This window comes from Berghia stephanieae, chromosome 2, assembly GCF_034508935.2.
Source record: "Berghia stephanieae isolate SIO BIC M18660-M18661 chromosome 2, UCSD_Bste_1.3, whole genome shotgun sequence".
NCBI lineage: Eukaryota > Metazoa > Mollusca > Gastropoda > Nudibranchia > Aeolidiidae > Berghia > Berghia stephanieae.
In genome coordinates, this window is record NC_088361.1 from 119357201 (window position 1) to 119374861 (window position 17661).

Sequence of the window (17661 nt, forward strand, 5' to 3'; positions counted from 1 at the left end):
AAAGAAAAGTGAACAGCAACAACTTAATCATATAAGCAAAGACTTAGTCCAAAAGAATTTATGATGATGGCATATAGATGATAATGTAAACATATTGTTTATCCAGTAACACTGAAGTCTAAAAAGAATTTCTTGATATTGCATAAGATTTGGACTGGTGATAGACCCTATTATCCTATATTATCATGAAGCATGCATTTGCTGCAAACTATCAGCGATGTCATGTAAAAAGAAAACTGAAAAATTAAAATAAATTTGATCTACAGAGACCAACAATTTTCTTTCTTTCCTGTTGATATGATAAATTATATATAAATATATATATATCTAAATAGTAAAATAACTCTTCCATGGTACAAGAAGATTTGAATCTTTGAAACAAGGAACATATGAATCCTCTGAACCAATATAAGGAGTATGGAGGAACCAGAAACAGAATTGATTGGTGTGACACTGAATTTGAGCAACACATTAGTGTCAACAAGAAATAATGAGAGAATCTGTGAGAAACTTAATGGCCAAATTGAGTTTGACAAGAGAAATTGATAAAATCAAAATGAAGGCTTAGGCATGTCCTTTTGTTTTCACCACACTCACAGTTGTGATTATCTTCAATGCACAGAGTTGCGACTTAATGACAAGACCGAACAAAAGGTCATATTCTAGGGTATCATTGGATTTGGGCACATCTGTTTTCCATAATGGAAACCCAAATATATAACATTACTTAGAAATGTTTGTGCAAAACACATTTACCAAAAGGCAACAACTGATCTTCTTTTAAGAAAGGATATGACAACTGAATCATGATCGTGAAAATGTGAAACCAATATAAATGTGTTAATAGCTTTTTAGCCATTCCTGTCGCTAATTTGAATATTGTTACCCATTAGCCTTGTATGACTTATTCAGCACTGCTTCTTTCATTAGTTTAAATTATTTAAGGAATCCAGACTCAGAAAAATCGACTTAATAAAAGTCAATCAGTCCCACAAAAATAAATTAATAGAAATAATTTTTGTTTGTTTGTATTTTTAATATTGAAAGGGACAGCCAGTGAAAAAGAATAAAATAGAAAGAGGCCATATCATAGATTCTTCTTGCATACTCAGGACAAACAAAATTATTTTCAAGTAATAAAATCACTTTAAAAAAAAAAGAGAAATCAGCAATTACTCAATATCGTTTTATTCATCTTTAACATAATTTTAAGTCGAATGATGTAGTATTAAATTCGCAACTTTCCACATTAACTTTTAAAGGAAAGTTGGAAGACAAAGCTTCCTAGAATTTACATAAATATGCCGACAATAATTTTTTTAAAAAAGCAAACAAAAAAACAAAAAAAAACTACAAATAAATATAATAATAATAATAATAATAATAAGGCTATATATATACATTTCCATTGCAACCTATGGGGTTATTCATTGCTAAAGAATTTGATCTCTAAGAATTCTCTTTTCAACTAAGACATCGGGTGTCACTCAATGGTACCTTATGACATAAGTTTGTCAGTCACAGTGGAATTTGTATCCAATAAGCTTGGATCCAATGAAAAGGCCAGTCTTGTTGTATCTAAGATTCAGTGCATTACAGTCATGGAACCTCAAATTAGATATGGAAATGACAATTCTAAAAACGATTATATCAATGGAGAAACAATGACTAGAAACCATGTACTCTCTTTTCAGATAAAGCCAACATCACTCGATATGAGCAAATTGAGTGGACCCTTCAAAACAAACAACAAAGAAGCAGAAAGTGTAATTATTTCTCTTTGCTTGTAGTGGTGAGATAATTTTGAAGAATGCAAAAAAGTGTAGTAGCAATTATTCCCCACAAATTTATTTTCTGACTTTAGCATGGATCAATCAAAAGCTTTCCAAGGTCTGTATTTGACAAATAAGAGCTCTCGTGGCCTTCCTCTTGATCTGAGTTAGACAACAGACACATGCAAATTAACAGAAAGACAGCGACAAATATTCCAAGTCACAAAGACTAACGTTCCATCCGACTGGATAGACGTACCATCCGAACTATGGTTCCCAATCAGATCATCATTTGGTCAGCATTTTCTCTTGCTATAGTCACAGCTCAATTTTAATAACCCCCACAATTTTCCCTCAATTTCATTGATCACATTATTTTCTCTTCAATATCAAAACTTCTTTCTTCATATCCCAACTTTTTTCTGACCATGAATTCTGAAAATGATTGAATGAATTTCACGACTCACTTCGAGGCCTGTCATGTCCAGAAATGATTGTGGGAGAACATTGGGTAATCGATCTTTCACAAGCACTTCTTCATAGTGGCACAAGTGGCACTTTGTACATTTATTTATCTAATTATTCAATACTTTATCAAATCAAAACCCCATTCAACATTTTTTTAAATGACATAACTATTGTGAATATACAAATTAATTTGTTGTGAATATCAAAATACAAGCTTCAGAAGATTGCATATCTTGGCACATCACTTTATGCTGTTATCATAAAGAGAAGGGTGATAAATTATAGAAATTCAGAGTTAAGTTTATGTTTCATGAAATTCAGAGTATATTAGAACTTGAAATAAATAATTTGTAAAAAGTCAAAAGTCTAGGTCCACAGGAGAAATGAAATGCCTAAATGCTATATTCAAGAAAAAGGTAACTTTTTATTTGCCAAAAATAAAAATAAAAAGTTTTCCTGAACAAGATGATAAAATTCTAATATCTGCGAGCTCCTATCATGTTCTTTACCACAAGCACAAAATTGACAGTATATAACTGAACTATCGGACAATAATGCACCATTCAAATTTTATTTTACCAAACCTCAAAACTTTTGCTTTGAGGCTCGAAATATATTTATTGATAGAGAACACAAAGTTATGAATGGCTTTTTCTCACTTTCTGCACATATATCAAAAAACACAATTAAAACATCAAGATGTTTGCCAAGGAATCTGACAACAAACTTCTCCATATGTTATATATAAAGAATTATTATTTCAAACTCACACCTATGTAAGAGTGTAAGATATGAATGATCCTGAATTCCAATTTAGCAGTTAGCAGTGAACATCAGAAAACCAAAATAACAGGAAAATTTCTGTAATGATCATAATGTAATAATTAGTCATGTTGACCTGATGACAATTTTAATTTTCAATATATCATCCTATTGGGATAAACGAAACTGTCAATCAATAAACAAACACAAAGGTTGCAATAGGTATTGTTGGTAACATTGGACAACTCTAGTGATGGTAGCCTCTACTAGTCAAATTCAACAGAAAACGATGAGGAGGTCGAGGGGTCCATTGATGAGGAAGAGGAGGAAGCAGATGGGGCATTATTACTGCCGGAGGGGTAAATATTTGAAAAATTTGCTTCATTCCTAGACGTATCCTCCCCGTTCAAATCTTTTCTGCATACAGGGCATGTTCCATGCTGTTGTGAGATAGTGAAAAAATAAAAAAGGAGAAAGAGATTGAATAATGCTGAAATTTAACCATAAGTAATGTTGATTTGGATTTTTCACTATGATAATATACATCTGATGAAAATAAAAGAAAAGGGCCCGAAATTTGACACATTCCTACTCTTTCAGAATAAATTATTTTGACCAACGACAATTTTTAGCATGTGTGTTTGTGAAAAGATCATGGAATATTATAAAGCTCGCATTTATGACTTAATCCATGAGACATGTCGCAATAAAAATATTAAATAAAGAAAACCTAAGATTGATTAAAAATTACACCTTTTTTCTTCAGCTTAGAAAAAAAAATCCCAAGAATTTTTATCTTAGGCTCATAACAAGGAAGTATTCTTTAATGATGAGAATTTTTTTTTTTTTTTTTCTGTTGAAAATGTTGCTTTTTCTTTTGTCCAAGTATAGACTTAACTACTCTTTCCTTTGGTTTCATCCATACTAATAAGCTGGGATCACTTTGCATTGACATTACTAAATGATTCCAAATACTGCATAGGCAATGAGATTATAAAAACCAGGGATCCAACCCTCTTAAATGTATATATTATAAAAATACAATGAAAAATATGTCACACATAACAGGGACATAAATAGATATATCAAAATTGTACAGTTGTATACTTGAATTATTAGTTGTGGTTGTTTAAAACCAAAACATATAGGGGATATAAAAAATAAAATTATGTCACAACATTTCTTGATTTCTAATGATCAAATCTTATATTTGTTTAAAAAGTGTTTTTTAAAAGAATATTTTGAGTCTAAAAATCTAATGTCCTTGGGCAGGCTGTTCCAAGTTGAGGCTCAGCATATTTAGAAGATCTTTCACCATATGTTTTTCGCCTCACTTTGGATTATTTAAATGACACTAACTTAGACGGAAGTGTCTGAAGCGCAGCTCTAACCTAGGACCTTCCTGGACACACTGCAATGCCTAAACAACTCTGCCACCTCACCCCCTTACATTTTACATAACTTCTAATGCTATCACTTTTCCTGGGATTAATTACTCTTGTATGTATTTTATTGAAATGTCCTTTGTTCACATTAACTTTCAGAAATTGTAAAGGCAATTTAATCATACACATGAACAAAATTAAGAATCTTCAAAACTTTTCAAGCGCACACCAAATTGTAAAATAAAAGTCAACAGGAATAAACAAATTTGAAATCTATTTTATGAGTAAATCAAGTCCAAATAACAATTGACACCTACCATTTCTAACCAACGTACGATGCAGTCTGAATGGTACAAATGATCACAGGGAAGTTTGTGCACCTCTTGCTCTAACTCAAAGTCGTCCATACATATAGAGCATTGAAGACCTGAATCTGTGGAAAGATATAAGATTTTTTAAAGGCAACAAAAACTTGAGTACTTTGTAATGAAATTCAAGCATTGAATCCAATAAGTCAGCGACAGAATCAGGTTTGCTGTCACAGTCATGCAAATCTGATCTTGGTTGCCTTATAATTAATCAAATGGAGCCCTTTACCAAATACATTTTGTTTTTGAGAAATGAAAACTCTTTCAAAAAGATATAAAGAATATTCCTTTTATACAAAATATGAGGAGCAGTCAAAAATAATCTCCCCAAGTATAGAGAAACCATTCTAGGCACTTGGAATTACAATAAGTGGTTATTTATGACCATCATAAATTAATTTGTTACATCATTAAACATGTTTTACAAAATGTTTGTTTATGTTTTAATTAAAGTATTAGCATTAGCTTATTCCCCGCATAATGATCATTCATCCAAATGGAAGGAAACCGCCTCAACATTCAAAGAAATGAGAGTAGCATATCTTACGGCTGGTTGTATGGTAAAAAGGCATATTGGCCATTGTTAGGTCAGTGATTCCAAGAGCAATAAGAATCTCTTAATTAGTTGAGCTGTGTCGTTTTTTTCAAATTTTGTCACCCAGTATAAAAAAAGAATTATTTACATTTTTAGATACTTTAAAATGCTAAGTTTCAATCAATACCACTCAATTTCATTGTATATACAACCGTGTGTACATTTAAAAGCCATCATAATTATCTCCCAATACCAAAGTTCATCCCTTAGTAACATTAATTCCATGAAATCAGTATCATCATGTCATAATATCCTCTACCTCAAAAAGGTTATGATTTATTTAGAAATTATAAAAATCAACATACCAATTTTCTTTACTAATAGTCAATTGGTTTTTGAGCCTTTGGGTTTTTTTTTAAATTTTCATTTTAAATGATAATAATCCAAGATGGTCACAAAACAATTTCAATTACTATGGCAATGGGTGAATATTTTTTAATGTCATGTACCTTTTTTTCTCTTATTGAATAACTAGCTATCAAATGAATTTTCAAAGACAAAATTCTGGAGACATTTTGGGCATAGCCGAGATTTAAATGAACATATGACATGCGGTAATAAGTGTGATGGCTGGCGTTAATGATAAAGATAATCTGGGAGAATAAAATACAATCAAAATCGGGAAAATAACTGATAAATAGGAAAATCAGGATGGAAAAAAAAAAAAGGGAATTTCCCCAATTGTAGGGTCTCGTAAGTAAATTTTTTAATTCCAACTGCCACACTTTCCCTTAAGGCTGTACCATCGTAGAGCTTAATTTTTGCAAGAAGTAAGTAATTTATGTGATTTCTAGAAAAAAAATTGTTTATTTATCTTCGAGACGGAACAATGGTCTATCACACAGTACTACTTTCCGCCCCATTTGATTTCATATGCTTCCACATTTACAATAAGCAAAATAATAATCCTAATAAAACAGATAGATAACCTGTGTAATTCAATTTGAAGGAGCCATTGTCATGCGATACAATTTTATAAACTAAATTGCCAACAGTAAAGAATTGTTGCTAAAAATGATAGAGTAACTGGAAATCAACAGTTAATTTTTTTTTTTAAGAAAAAAAATGCTTAAAAGAGGATTTAAAATATGACAGCAGATGTTAGAAAAAAGCAACTTTGTTTATCTTACCGACATGAGACTGTTGAATTTTGACTTTTGGCAAACTGTCTATTGTTTCCCTCTGTGCTGGTGGTGCGCCTGTGCCTTCCAGTTGATTCAAAAGCTACAAATAAAATCCAAAGTGCCATAGTGATAAATGTAAATTGAAAAGGTTATGCTGGTTAGAAAAATTAAAATACTAAAGTATTCTTCTGCATATGAAATATAAGGCTAGACCAAAAAGTGATAAATGATGAAGTTAAAAAATATTTGATGAAACCAATTGCAGACTTAATGTTTCAGCTAAAATTGATATTTAATAAACAGAACTCAAAAAAAATTTTTTAAAATTATAATAATAAAGATTTCCGGGCAAAATGAGGAAATCTACTGATCATTTTGGAAGCTTTCTTGAGTAAGTATGTGGAAAACCTAAAATTGTTTAACAGCCATCTAAATTGACATTATTTCAACATTTATCATTTTGTAATCTGCATTGTAGTTCAGAGAGTGTGGATAACCCAAAATCGTTCGCCTAATTTCTAAATTAACACAACTCTAATATTACCTTGTTCATACTGCTGTGGATAAATTGGGACGCATGCTTATTTGAAAGTAATGTTCTAATAATAAATTTTGTAATTTCAAATCGCAGAGGCACCGCATGGAGTTTCAGGAAGGAATAAAGATGTAGCGATTAAGCGGAGCTGTGCGATTAAATAGAAAAAAATCTGGTTTTCAGGAATGCGCGATTAAGTGGAGTAAACTGTACTGTTAATTGAAGGAGGACAGGGCAAGTAGTAATTATTCCCTACAAATTTCCTTTGTCCAAAATATATCAAATTTTTTTTCCATTGCATGAACAGTAGTACCAACAGTTTTGATGTTAATGGTGATGATCTGGTTATAGTTGGCGATTGTGAGGAAGATGATGTGGTGGTGATTGTAATTGTAAAGGTATTGATAATGATTTAGTGGTAGTAATTGTGATGATGACACTGTGGTGGTGGTAATTGTGATTGTGATTGCTACAGTAGTGATGATGATGGTTGCAGGATTAGTGGTAGTAATAATGATTTCCAAGCCTTGTCTCATTTTTTTTTTTCAATTTCCAGACTTTTATCTGGCCAGGAATTTTGGATAGGATTTTTCAGACTTTTCCTTGTTTTACAGGCTCGTTAGAGGCCTGGAAGGAATATTGTTGTACCATTTATTTCTCCAAGTAACTGAGAAAGTAAATTGCTGTGTGTGGCATATGTCTGTGTGAGGGTTTTACGGAGCTTGCAACACATTACGGTCATATCAGTGCCAGTAAAAAGGAAGAAAATGGGAAAGTAAAAAGTTCGAGAATTACAATTAAAGCATCCAAGAAAAGGTAAGTCAAAGGGGAATTTGTTCATATAGGGAACAGATGTAGATTCCAAGAGCACACTATCAGTGTACTTAGTTTGAGATCACCTAAAAGTCTCATCCAACACAAGTTCAGGTCCCTATTAAGAGGAATACACTCAAAGTTTACAAATCATATATAATACATAAAACAAAACATAATACAGTGCATAACAGAGAGATGATTTACAAGGAAAAAAATATCATCTCCCAAAACAATTACTATGCATTTGACTGTTTCCCTCCCAGCTAGGACTCCGGCCAGGGCCAGGACAAAACCAAGTAATCTCATTCCAAGACAAAGACAGAAAGCATGCTAGAAAACAGATATAAGGCGATAGAAGACACAGTATGTACCTCCCTGCCCACTATGGGAATGTTCTTGTTGTTGTCCAACCGCATAACTGGCATAAGTTTTAAAAAATGTTTTAATACACACGAGGTAAATGATGCCTACTCACCTGTGAAATAATGACATCTAAACCACCAGTACCCCATGCATAATCTCCTGGGTTGGCATGGAGCTGTACACCACTGATATACCAAAATAGATAAGAAAAACAGGAAATAACATAGACACATGTGTTGTAAAACTAATGTAAAATTGAAATATTCTAAACAATGGACTGGGTTGCCATAGTCATACTTAATGATATTAAATTGCTTCTTTTCTTAAAATGCTGAGATCTTCCACACAGCATCAGCTGAGGTTTAAATATAAGCTCTTGGTATCATGATCTCTACTATATTCAATAAAACAAATAAAAGTCGTTTATAAAAGACAACTTACAAAGCTCTTCCTCCACCAAGATCGTTACTAAGACGCTGTATCACATAGTTAATGATGCTGCAATAAGAAAGAGATAAAATAAAAAAAATTATTAGGATTTAGCAGTGCTGATGGTGCCAAAAACTGCCGTTAAGCTCCATTTTTACAGCATTAACCCCCCCCCCCCCCACACACACACACACACACAAACATTTTTAGAGCAATTGAGATGATAAATTATCAGTGATACTCTAGCTAACTTCTAGAAAGTGGGAAACTGCACCTATTTGTTCCACCACACATCGAAGCGACACTAAAGGGTCATTTTTTGATGAAATATCCTAAACTTCTATGCACAGTCATACTGTATATGTTTGGGAAGGACGATTGCAATTGCATACTTTTTTTTGGAAAAAAGTTGCCTGTTGCTATGGAAACAGCACCGTATTGGAAAATAAACAACAAACTTTTAAAAGCCTAAGGCTTTTTCGTTTATCAACCAATTGCCATAATATTTTAGCCACAGGTTAACAAAAGGAAAACAAAGAGGCTCTAGAAGCCCGATTTTTTATTTTTCTAATTAGAAACTTAAAAAATTAAGGTCGCAGTTATTACTCAATTTTTCCCCTTGAAAAAAGTTACATAACTGCAAAATACTCATAAAATTTATTTTTTTTCTCCAAAATCTGTCTTCTAGAGGACCTGCGTATTTGTATAACACTACTCATTTGTAGAAAGTTAGAAGATGATTGGTTGAAAATTGAAGGACAAGTTAGGTTTTTTGTGATCAAAATTGTAGTTTTGAGAAAAATGCATTTAAAAGTCAAAGTAAACGAGTTTAGGGAAAAACTCTCCTCATGCAGACTTCTATCTCTCTCTGATTGGATTGTGACCACATGACTCAATTAAGAACAAAGTGATTGATTGTTGAAGAGAGAGGAGAGTTTGTACTTTTCATTGATATATTTTTGTCTTTACTTAGTTATCAAGACCATTTGATACTCTTTCACGAAATCAGTCATTCCTTTCCACTGAAACTAAAAATGGGCATGGATTTAACCATACCATGGGTAACAAAATACGTTATTTTGAGTATAAAAACCTGAAGATGAAGTACTACTAATTTTTATGCAAACAAATGGTCACATGACAATATCCCACCAAAATCTAATTTTAGCGAACCGGGTTCAATTTTATCATTTCTTATGTTGACCCCCCCCCCCCCCCTTCTTTAAAGTAATATGTAAAAAAAAATGTTTTTTTTTAATCCACCCAGAACTGTTTCAATGTCAATCAGTCAAGGATTTGCACCTCTCTTCAGTATCAGAAGTGGTTTTTTGGATGTCAGACTTGATATCCTTTGCATTTTCCTCAGCATATTCCCTTAGCATGGAGAGTGAATTTCATTAACATTTCTGCTGCCTCAGATGCCTCTTACATGTTCCTTTAAAAAAATGCATTCTTCGTTTCCAAGAGCTGTCTTCTCTTTTTCAATTCCTGAATATCATCAACATATGATCTTCCTTTTCAAAGCTTTCTTCACTTGTTCCTCTTCTTTCATCTTCTCTTCAAGATGATTAAAGTACTTTTTTCACCTTGCTGGGCTGACAACATCAGATCTTTGTCAAGCTGAGGCTTCCAACAAAATTGGTGTGATCCTGTATCACGTATGACCCTCCTGGCATTTTTTCTCTAAAAATAAATTTCCCATTTTTTCAAGGTTTTGGAGAAAACACATGTTTTTCCCAGTTTTCAAGGCCTTGAAAAATATAATCTAAATTCTCAGTTTTTCCCTGTTTTCAAGGTTGCGCGGGAACCCTGAAAATGTGAGCAACAAAGATAGTGTAATATTTCAAAGCATATTGTTTACTCCAATAGAAAAGATCTTTTATAATAAAGTACACATACCCATGGTAAGTCTGTGGCCTTGGTTGTCTGTCACTGCCATTTGCAGTAAAATCATTTGGAGCAACCGATACACCCCATACATCGTCTTCATCACTGTCATCCACACTACTCTCATCCATGACCCCTCTACCATTGACTGCAGCAGCTGCTGCTGCTGCCTGGCTGCTGGCTTGGCGTGTATTGTAACGATGACGAGCACCCAAAATGGGACCGGGTGAACCACCACCCGCTGTTCTCAAGGGATCCAGGAATGCTTGACTTAACATCTACAAGGGAGACCAAAAAATCAAGGATCACACTATGACACATCCATCATTACAGAAGAGACGCAACTTTTGTTGAATACTCTGTGGGCGCTTTTGGCATTAGTTTCTGGTTTGTTTTTTTATTTCATGTTCTCAACAATACAGTCAATTCTTCACAACATAGTATTTTCCCTTGTTTTGTAGATTATATAAACAATCCCTCTTTCCTTGCTTTAATATCAACCAACACAACTGTTTAAGATTACACCGGATAAAATGAATTCCAGACAGTGATGCAAGATCCACTAATCCAGGTTTTATGGTAAATCCACATATAAAGAAAAAAATATATGAAAACAGCTCACAAAAGCAAATAAATTTTAAAGAAATTACATTTTCACAAAACTTTCAAATTCAAACTCAAAGGACCATATTTGTAACAGAGTATATTATACTTTGCTGATTCTAACAAATGATGCAGATTTACCTCAGCAAATTGGGCAGCAGGGTCTGTCATCGTTGTGGCATTATTTGAAGTGCTGGCATGGTTTGAAGCAGGTCTGCTTAAAAATAAACAAAACACACACTAACCTTTAAAAAAGGCTTCAAAGTCATTTTATTTCTTAATCAAAATCAAAACTCAAATAAGCCAGTTTGCAAATCTTTAAAATCAATTCTTTCTTGTTATGATATTACGACAATAATAAGAATTTTAAAACTAACTTGTCACCGACTAAAATTCCGAAGCAGAGTGTGATTGTTTGATTGATGGAGATGATGAAAATAGAGAGGATGGTCAGTACATGTAAAGATATTAATATTTTAAAAAATAAAAACCTTTCTAGCTCCTCAATAAATCCACTATTGCATCTTGAACAGGTGTACGCCTGGTGAAGAGAAGAGAAAAAAGTAAATTATTATTTGTAAATGTTTAGAAATATTGAATGATGAAACCTTTTTTTATAAAAAAAACAAATTTTAATTTAAATATATGGCTCTATTCGACTCTAAAAAAATGACATCATATCTTGATTGACTGAAGTTATAGCTCTATGACTAACAGGACAAGGTAGAAATTATGATTTAAGAGAAATGTTGCCCCACCAGAAGAGGTTAATGTCATGGTATGCAGAGTCAAAGCCAAAGTCTATTCTTTATTGCATTGAAAAACAACAAAATGAGTATTTTTTTGTAAAAGTTTTGCTCCCTAGCTTGCTGTTACGGGAAAAACCATGTTGTGACCAGAAAGCTGGTGGTGGAGAATACTCTTGCATGAGTAGATATGGCAAAGTCTTTCATTGTAAATTGAAAAGACTGAATAAACTGAACCATTCAATTTTGCTCTTCTTTGTGATCAATGCGTTCAATTTATAATGTAATGCCTTAATGGTATGCTTTTCAAGGTTTGGAGTCTTAAAAAGGACAATGACACCAATCAGATTTCACTATTAGATGAGATTTTCCTGAAAACCATGGATAATGTAATTCTAGTGTCGCAGTCATATTCATTCATATTAGTAGTTGTCACTTTTTTTTTTAAAAGTCTCTAGCCCTGAATTATATTATATAAGTATTCTGAAAGCCCTTTGAATTCCCTTTAAAATGATTCCCTATTTGTCCACTTTAATGATACTGAATTTTACCAATTTTCCTCTGAAAAAGTAAATGGCGAAATCCGTCTCATGAATCCACCCATTCAAATTCAATAGCCACTATCACTACACCTCTACTAGCCACTACTGATGAATGATATGGGCCCTAATGGCACCCCTTGCAAAATATGCAAGCACAAACACAGATTTTTAATAGAATTTATCAAAGAGAGTAAACAAATGTTTTATTCCCCAACTAGCTGTTACAGGGCAAAAAGGGGCCATGGATTGTGACAAATTGTGCCAGACACCCCAGAGAGCTGTTAATGGAAAATTTTTCTTTCACATGGAATGAGCAAACAAGGCAATACCATTTTTTTTGTAAATTAAAAAGCACTGAATAAACCCAGCCATAAAAATGTTGCTTCTGTTTTGTGCTCACATTGTGATCAATGAATGATTGAAATGCCTAAATGAATGTTTATTGTATGATTTTCATGGTTTGGAGACTTAACAATGACTCCAATTATATTTTATGAGATTTCCCAGAAAACCAGAGGTAGGTAACTGGCGTAATTTTAGTCACTTAGAAGGAAGAGTCTCTACTAGCCCTTAATAATATTTTATTCAGAAAGGCATTTGAATTTCCTTTAAAATAATACCCATTTGTCCTGAAATATGTGTGTGATAAAGCATCTGAAATACGTGTGTGATACGAGAATTTTTTATTTTTAAAAATTTCATCTCAAATATACTACGGTTGCCAATTGAATTTATGGATGTTTACTAAGTGTTTGTGCATTCTTTTCATTTATAAGTTTCCCTGTATTTGGTCGATGCAAATGGCTCTTAATCTATTGAATGATATTTCAAGTGATGAGAAAATGTTTTGAAATATGTCTTGTCATTTTTCTTTAGCAACATAAAATGTCTGGCTAACACTAACAAAACATTTGTAAAATTTTACTCCTCTCTGAGAGACCACGGCCAAAAGTGCCGGATTGTGATATGTAGGAAACGGTCTAGAACTGTAGTTCCAAATTCTTATTCATCCTCGTTAAAAGGCAATATATATAACTGAGGTAAAGGGTTAAAATCATGTATTTTGATGTACATCAGATTGATACTGATGATCTTTATCAAATTCAGATTTTTTAACATAAAAATATGTAGATCTTTGACTTGGTTAGTTGCTCATGGCAGATCTTTAGTCTGTAATCATATGAATATCAATGCAGAGCTGCCTACTTGACTACTTGAAATTTAAATAATTCGTAGTTTGCAAGGGAAAAAAAGAACAAGTCACCTTAAATAGATTTGGAAATACATTATTTGCCTGCTCTCAGCATGATCATGATCCAAAAATGCTCAAAGAAACTAAACTTTCCTTTTGCAACCAGGTTTATTGAGTTAAGAGTCGAATGCAGTCCTGTAGCTAGAGCCAAAATCCATATTTCTACGAATTTTTCGTAGACTAGGCCTAGACAGTAGACAGGTCTGTCAATGACAATGGTCGCCATTTCGAAGAAATATGTCCATCAATCAAGGGACTGAACTGTGTACATTAATGGGAAATTCCACGGGTAACGGACTGACAAATCAGACCAAAAATGCTTACATTTCGTGCTCTGAAATGCAATGTATTTATTGTATGGAGCTAAAATTTCCCATGGACATGTATCATGTCCGCCCTTATCATATATCAAAAGGATAAAGATGAATCTTTATCGACTTCAATTTTTTTGACATTATAATGTTGGTAACGGACTGACATCAGAAAATCCATCTTTTTCAATTTTATATGTAGATGGATCAAACTTTCTGAAGTGAAACCTTCCAGTAACAAATAAGTTATTTTATAGTAACCACGAGATGTTGTTCTACAACCCATTAGCAATTTTTAAAAGATTGTCCAAAATTTGAATCTGCAGTCTCTGAAAAAGTGTGGGTAACGGACTGACAAATGGATGGTAACGGACTGACACCTCTGAATTTTATTACTCAGAATAATGGTTACTACATAAAATCCAGAGCAAAGAACACATTATGTAATTATGAGCAACACTGAATACCCAGTGTGATTGATCAAACCAATACTCTTCTTTATATGGATGTCAAGCTACATTGGGCATGATGAGTAACTTGATGGGTGACATCTGATTACCTCGATCCCAACTTTGCTTTTGAAAAAATTAAATAATAAAATAATGATTCGTGGAGTTGAAATCTATTCTGTCAAAGCCAAATGGGAACTTTATTTCAACTATGAAATTAAATTATCCAAAAAAAAAAAAAAAAATGTAGATAAGAAAGGACTTTAAAACTGGGGAAGGTTTAACATTCTTTTGGTACTTTTTGAATCTTAATTTTTATTCTGTATTTCATCTTGATTCCTCAAGCTTAGGAATTGTCAATAGGCCATGACCGTCACTGCAAACTGGTCGATAGTATTGGCAGTCAATCTCTTCCTCACCTGCACTTGACCAGAAAGCCAGTTATAAGATCTGAGAAAGATCTTCAAAAATTTCATTTTCCTATGCAGAGTGTGGGATTTCTCTTCTCTTAGAAGTAAATCTGAGGTTCTGAGGGAGCAAAATAAACTTTAGCCAATTTTGATTCCTGGATGAAATTCACTAACAATTGACAACCTCTTTTTCAGGGCGGGTTTTTACAGGAAACTTTTTGAATTTTCGTCCTTTCTCTTTTTTCATCTCTCACAATTATGAAATCTTTTTCCCTTGGTGCTCGCCAAGAGTACTTCTTGTCCAAATAGAAATTTTCGATCAAATTATTTTATTTCATCTTGAAAGTCCATTTCCATGATTAAAATATTTCAAAAACCATTGGTTGATGGATTGGATGCCCTTAGCAGTACAGGCATAGTTAATTTTTTTTTTTTAATTTTGGGAGGATTGTAGACACTCAAACTCAAAGTTGAATTCAGTATTTTACTTTCCTGTGCTGAAATGTGAGGCAGATGTGTATTTAGGTGTGCTTGGTTTACTTTCTTTTGGAGTTGTAGATTGATCGGCTTTTCTCTTTTTTTTTTTTTTTCCATTTTGCTTGAAAAATCCCGTTATTTCTTTTAAGCGTCCTTTACAATCACTTTCAAGTTTTCTTTGAGACTCCTGCTTTTTGTTGCCTATCTTTTTCCTAAACAATGTAATGCCCATCAGTTTTCAGTCTTTCTTGATAATTCCTCTGCTTTTGAACCATGGATAGAGTAGTCATCTTGAACCTGTGAATAAAGAAAATTGAGCGAAATTACATCATAAGCTATGAAAGTCAAATCGGAAAAAAAAGCAAATCTTGTTTTCTTAAAAATAATACCGCAAAACTAAGAAAATAAAACTCATTTCTAACTTGTATCAATTTACTTTGTAACAACTAAAATATTGACATTATACACAGCTAAACAGCTTGCTGACCCACTATATTTAAAGCCTCAGTGACTCAAAAGTTTTTCACATTAATTTAAATGTTTGATTTTTTTTTCTTCCTCCCAGGGCTTCTTGCCCCTTTAACAGAAGACTACTACTGGCTCCATTGTCATAAGGATATTATAGAACAAAAAACAGTGTTTTTCCCTCAATTCAAACATAGCAAAAATCTTCAAGTGATCAAAAGATTCACAAGCTTTAAAAGATTCAACTTACCTATTGCAAAATAGCAGGCTTGATGTTGAATACCAGTGTTTGAAATTTTATGATCCAAATGTTTATAAAATGGCTGCCTGGTCAGTTGAAACACATTGGAGTGGACATTAGTCTTGAGACTTAAAAAACAACTTTTATATATTGTCTTTGAATTAAAATAGAATTAGTCAGTCTGTTACTGTCAGTCCGTTACCCTAAAAAATGTCAGTCCGTTACCCAACAAAAGTACCTTAAATGATAAATTTCTTGAAAAACTATCCTACAGTGCTAAAGCCATTCATGTAAGAACAGAAAATCTGAAATAGTGAGTTTGTACAACAATCACATCTTTCGTAGATGAAAAAATACTGTTTTAATGGTAACGGACTGACATACAATTTCCCAAGGTCATTAAAACGACCGATGAGGACAACATTTCATTAAAATCGTAAATTTGAATGTTTATATAGGTTCCTGATACTTATAATTGTTTTAATATCAATAAACAACAACAAAGGTGGCTATAATTTTGTAGAAGTTGCAAGATTTATAATATTGAGAAAATATTCTTTTTGTTCTTCAAATAGGGGATACCCTTACATAAAGTTACAATAAGCATCCTGTACCACAAATATGCATAAAATATCCTTATATTCATAATCCTGAATGATTTTCCAACAAATTGGTACCAAATTTTAACATGTTCTTAAGTCTTAAGAATTTGTAAAACACCCCTTCGGTTGACATTTTCATGGAATTTCCCTAATGTAAAATATCAAAAATTAACTCCCTTCATCACCGCATTCTGCCTATAATATAAGAGGTCTGCTGCCTTCCAAAGAACTTTTTTCCTAATCTGAAACTGAATCTATACTCTGTTGATGGTACTGGTACTGGTACCAAATATATTAACCGTACACGGTATTTGCATATTACAAAATGGACATTCAGCAGAGTACCTCTCTGTTTGACTCACTTTGGTTGGCATTGCAATTGCAGTCATTGAATTGAGATTGGTCAGCATTCAGCACATTTTCACATTTTCTCATAATCTGCTGAATTGATATTGATGAATCAGAATCAGGATAATAACAAAAATAATCACTCCCCTCGCCACCACTCCATCAATGTCTCCAAGTTAGACATGGCCCTTGCATGGGGATGGAGGTATTCTAATAGGATTTGGGAAACTAGAGAACAATTATTTTAGTGATATGAAATGTGATGACGACAAGATCAGTGTCACTGACGTGAGAGAAGTGATTTGTGTGAAAGTGATTATCCCGATTTCTGACCACTTGACTGTCCTAAATTTGAATTCGAAGTCTGAATGGGGGAAAATGTCGGATTTCGTGACGTAAAATTCATTTCCATCGTTTAAAGATTAATATTAGAAACCTACCGGGATGTTTGGCTGAACCTCTCGCTGACATTCGTGACAGAAAAACATTGAAGATAGGTGAGGACTTTCAACTGTGGCTTCCGCCATTTTGTTTCTTATGGTTTAGTTTCAGGGTTGCCAGATTATTTTTCAACAACATGCCAGGGGAAGACTCAAAAAATGCCAAAACACTCCAAAAAAATGCCAAAGTCTGTTGACTCCCACCCCCACTAAGAAAACTACTCACTTTTGATAGACAATTTACTATCATATCCTGGTGGCTTGCGTGTTT

The 17661-nt window shown here is 33.1% G+C and overlaps 1 protein-coding gene across 2 annotated transcripts; it reads right to left on the reverse strand.

Moving 5' to 3' along the window:
- Positions 1-1175: 1175 nt before the first annotated feature.
- Positions 1176-17531, reverse strand: LOC144966420 (E3 ubiquitin-protein ligase RNF115-like). 2 transcript variants are annotated; one of them, XM_078902852.1, is made up of 9 exons: positions 17391-17530; positions 11599-11648; positions 11249-11321; positions 10517-10782; positions 8630-8686; positions 8301-8373; positions 6481-6574; positions 4705-4820; positions 1176-3442 (listed from the first exon to the last, which is right to left on the reverse strand). In XM_078902852.1, exons 1-9 carry the CDS (start codon positions 17475-17477, stop codon positions 3269-3271), a joined length of 990 nt encoding a protein of 329 aa, XP_078758978.1. In that variant the 5' UTR covers positions 17478-17530; the 3' UTR covers positions 1176-3268. The 2 variants fall into 2 exon arrangements, with proteins under 2 accessions (XP_078758978.1, XP_078758977.1); XM_078902851.1 differs by having other exon boundaries at positions 2280-3442; positions 11249-11324; positions 17391-17531.
- Positions 17532-17661: the final 130 nt, after the last annotated feature.

Excerpts from the sequence above, each read along its gene's own strand:
- LOC144966420 (XM_078902851.1), bottom strand. The coding sequence starts at position 17,477 with ATGGCGGAAGCCACAGTTGAAAGTCCTCACCTATCTTCAATGTTTTTC. Across the intron at positions 11,325-11,598 it reads TTTATTGAGGAGCTAGAAAG|CAGACCTGCTTCAAACCATG; the intron begins GTTTTTATTTTT and ends TTTATTTTTAAG. Across the intron at positions 6,575-8,300 it reads TAGATGTCATTATTTCACAG|CTTTTGAATCAACTGGAAGG; the intron begins GTGAGTAGGCAT and ends TTTTATTTGTAG.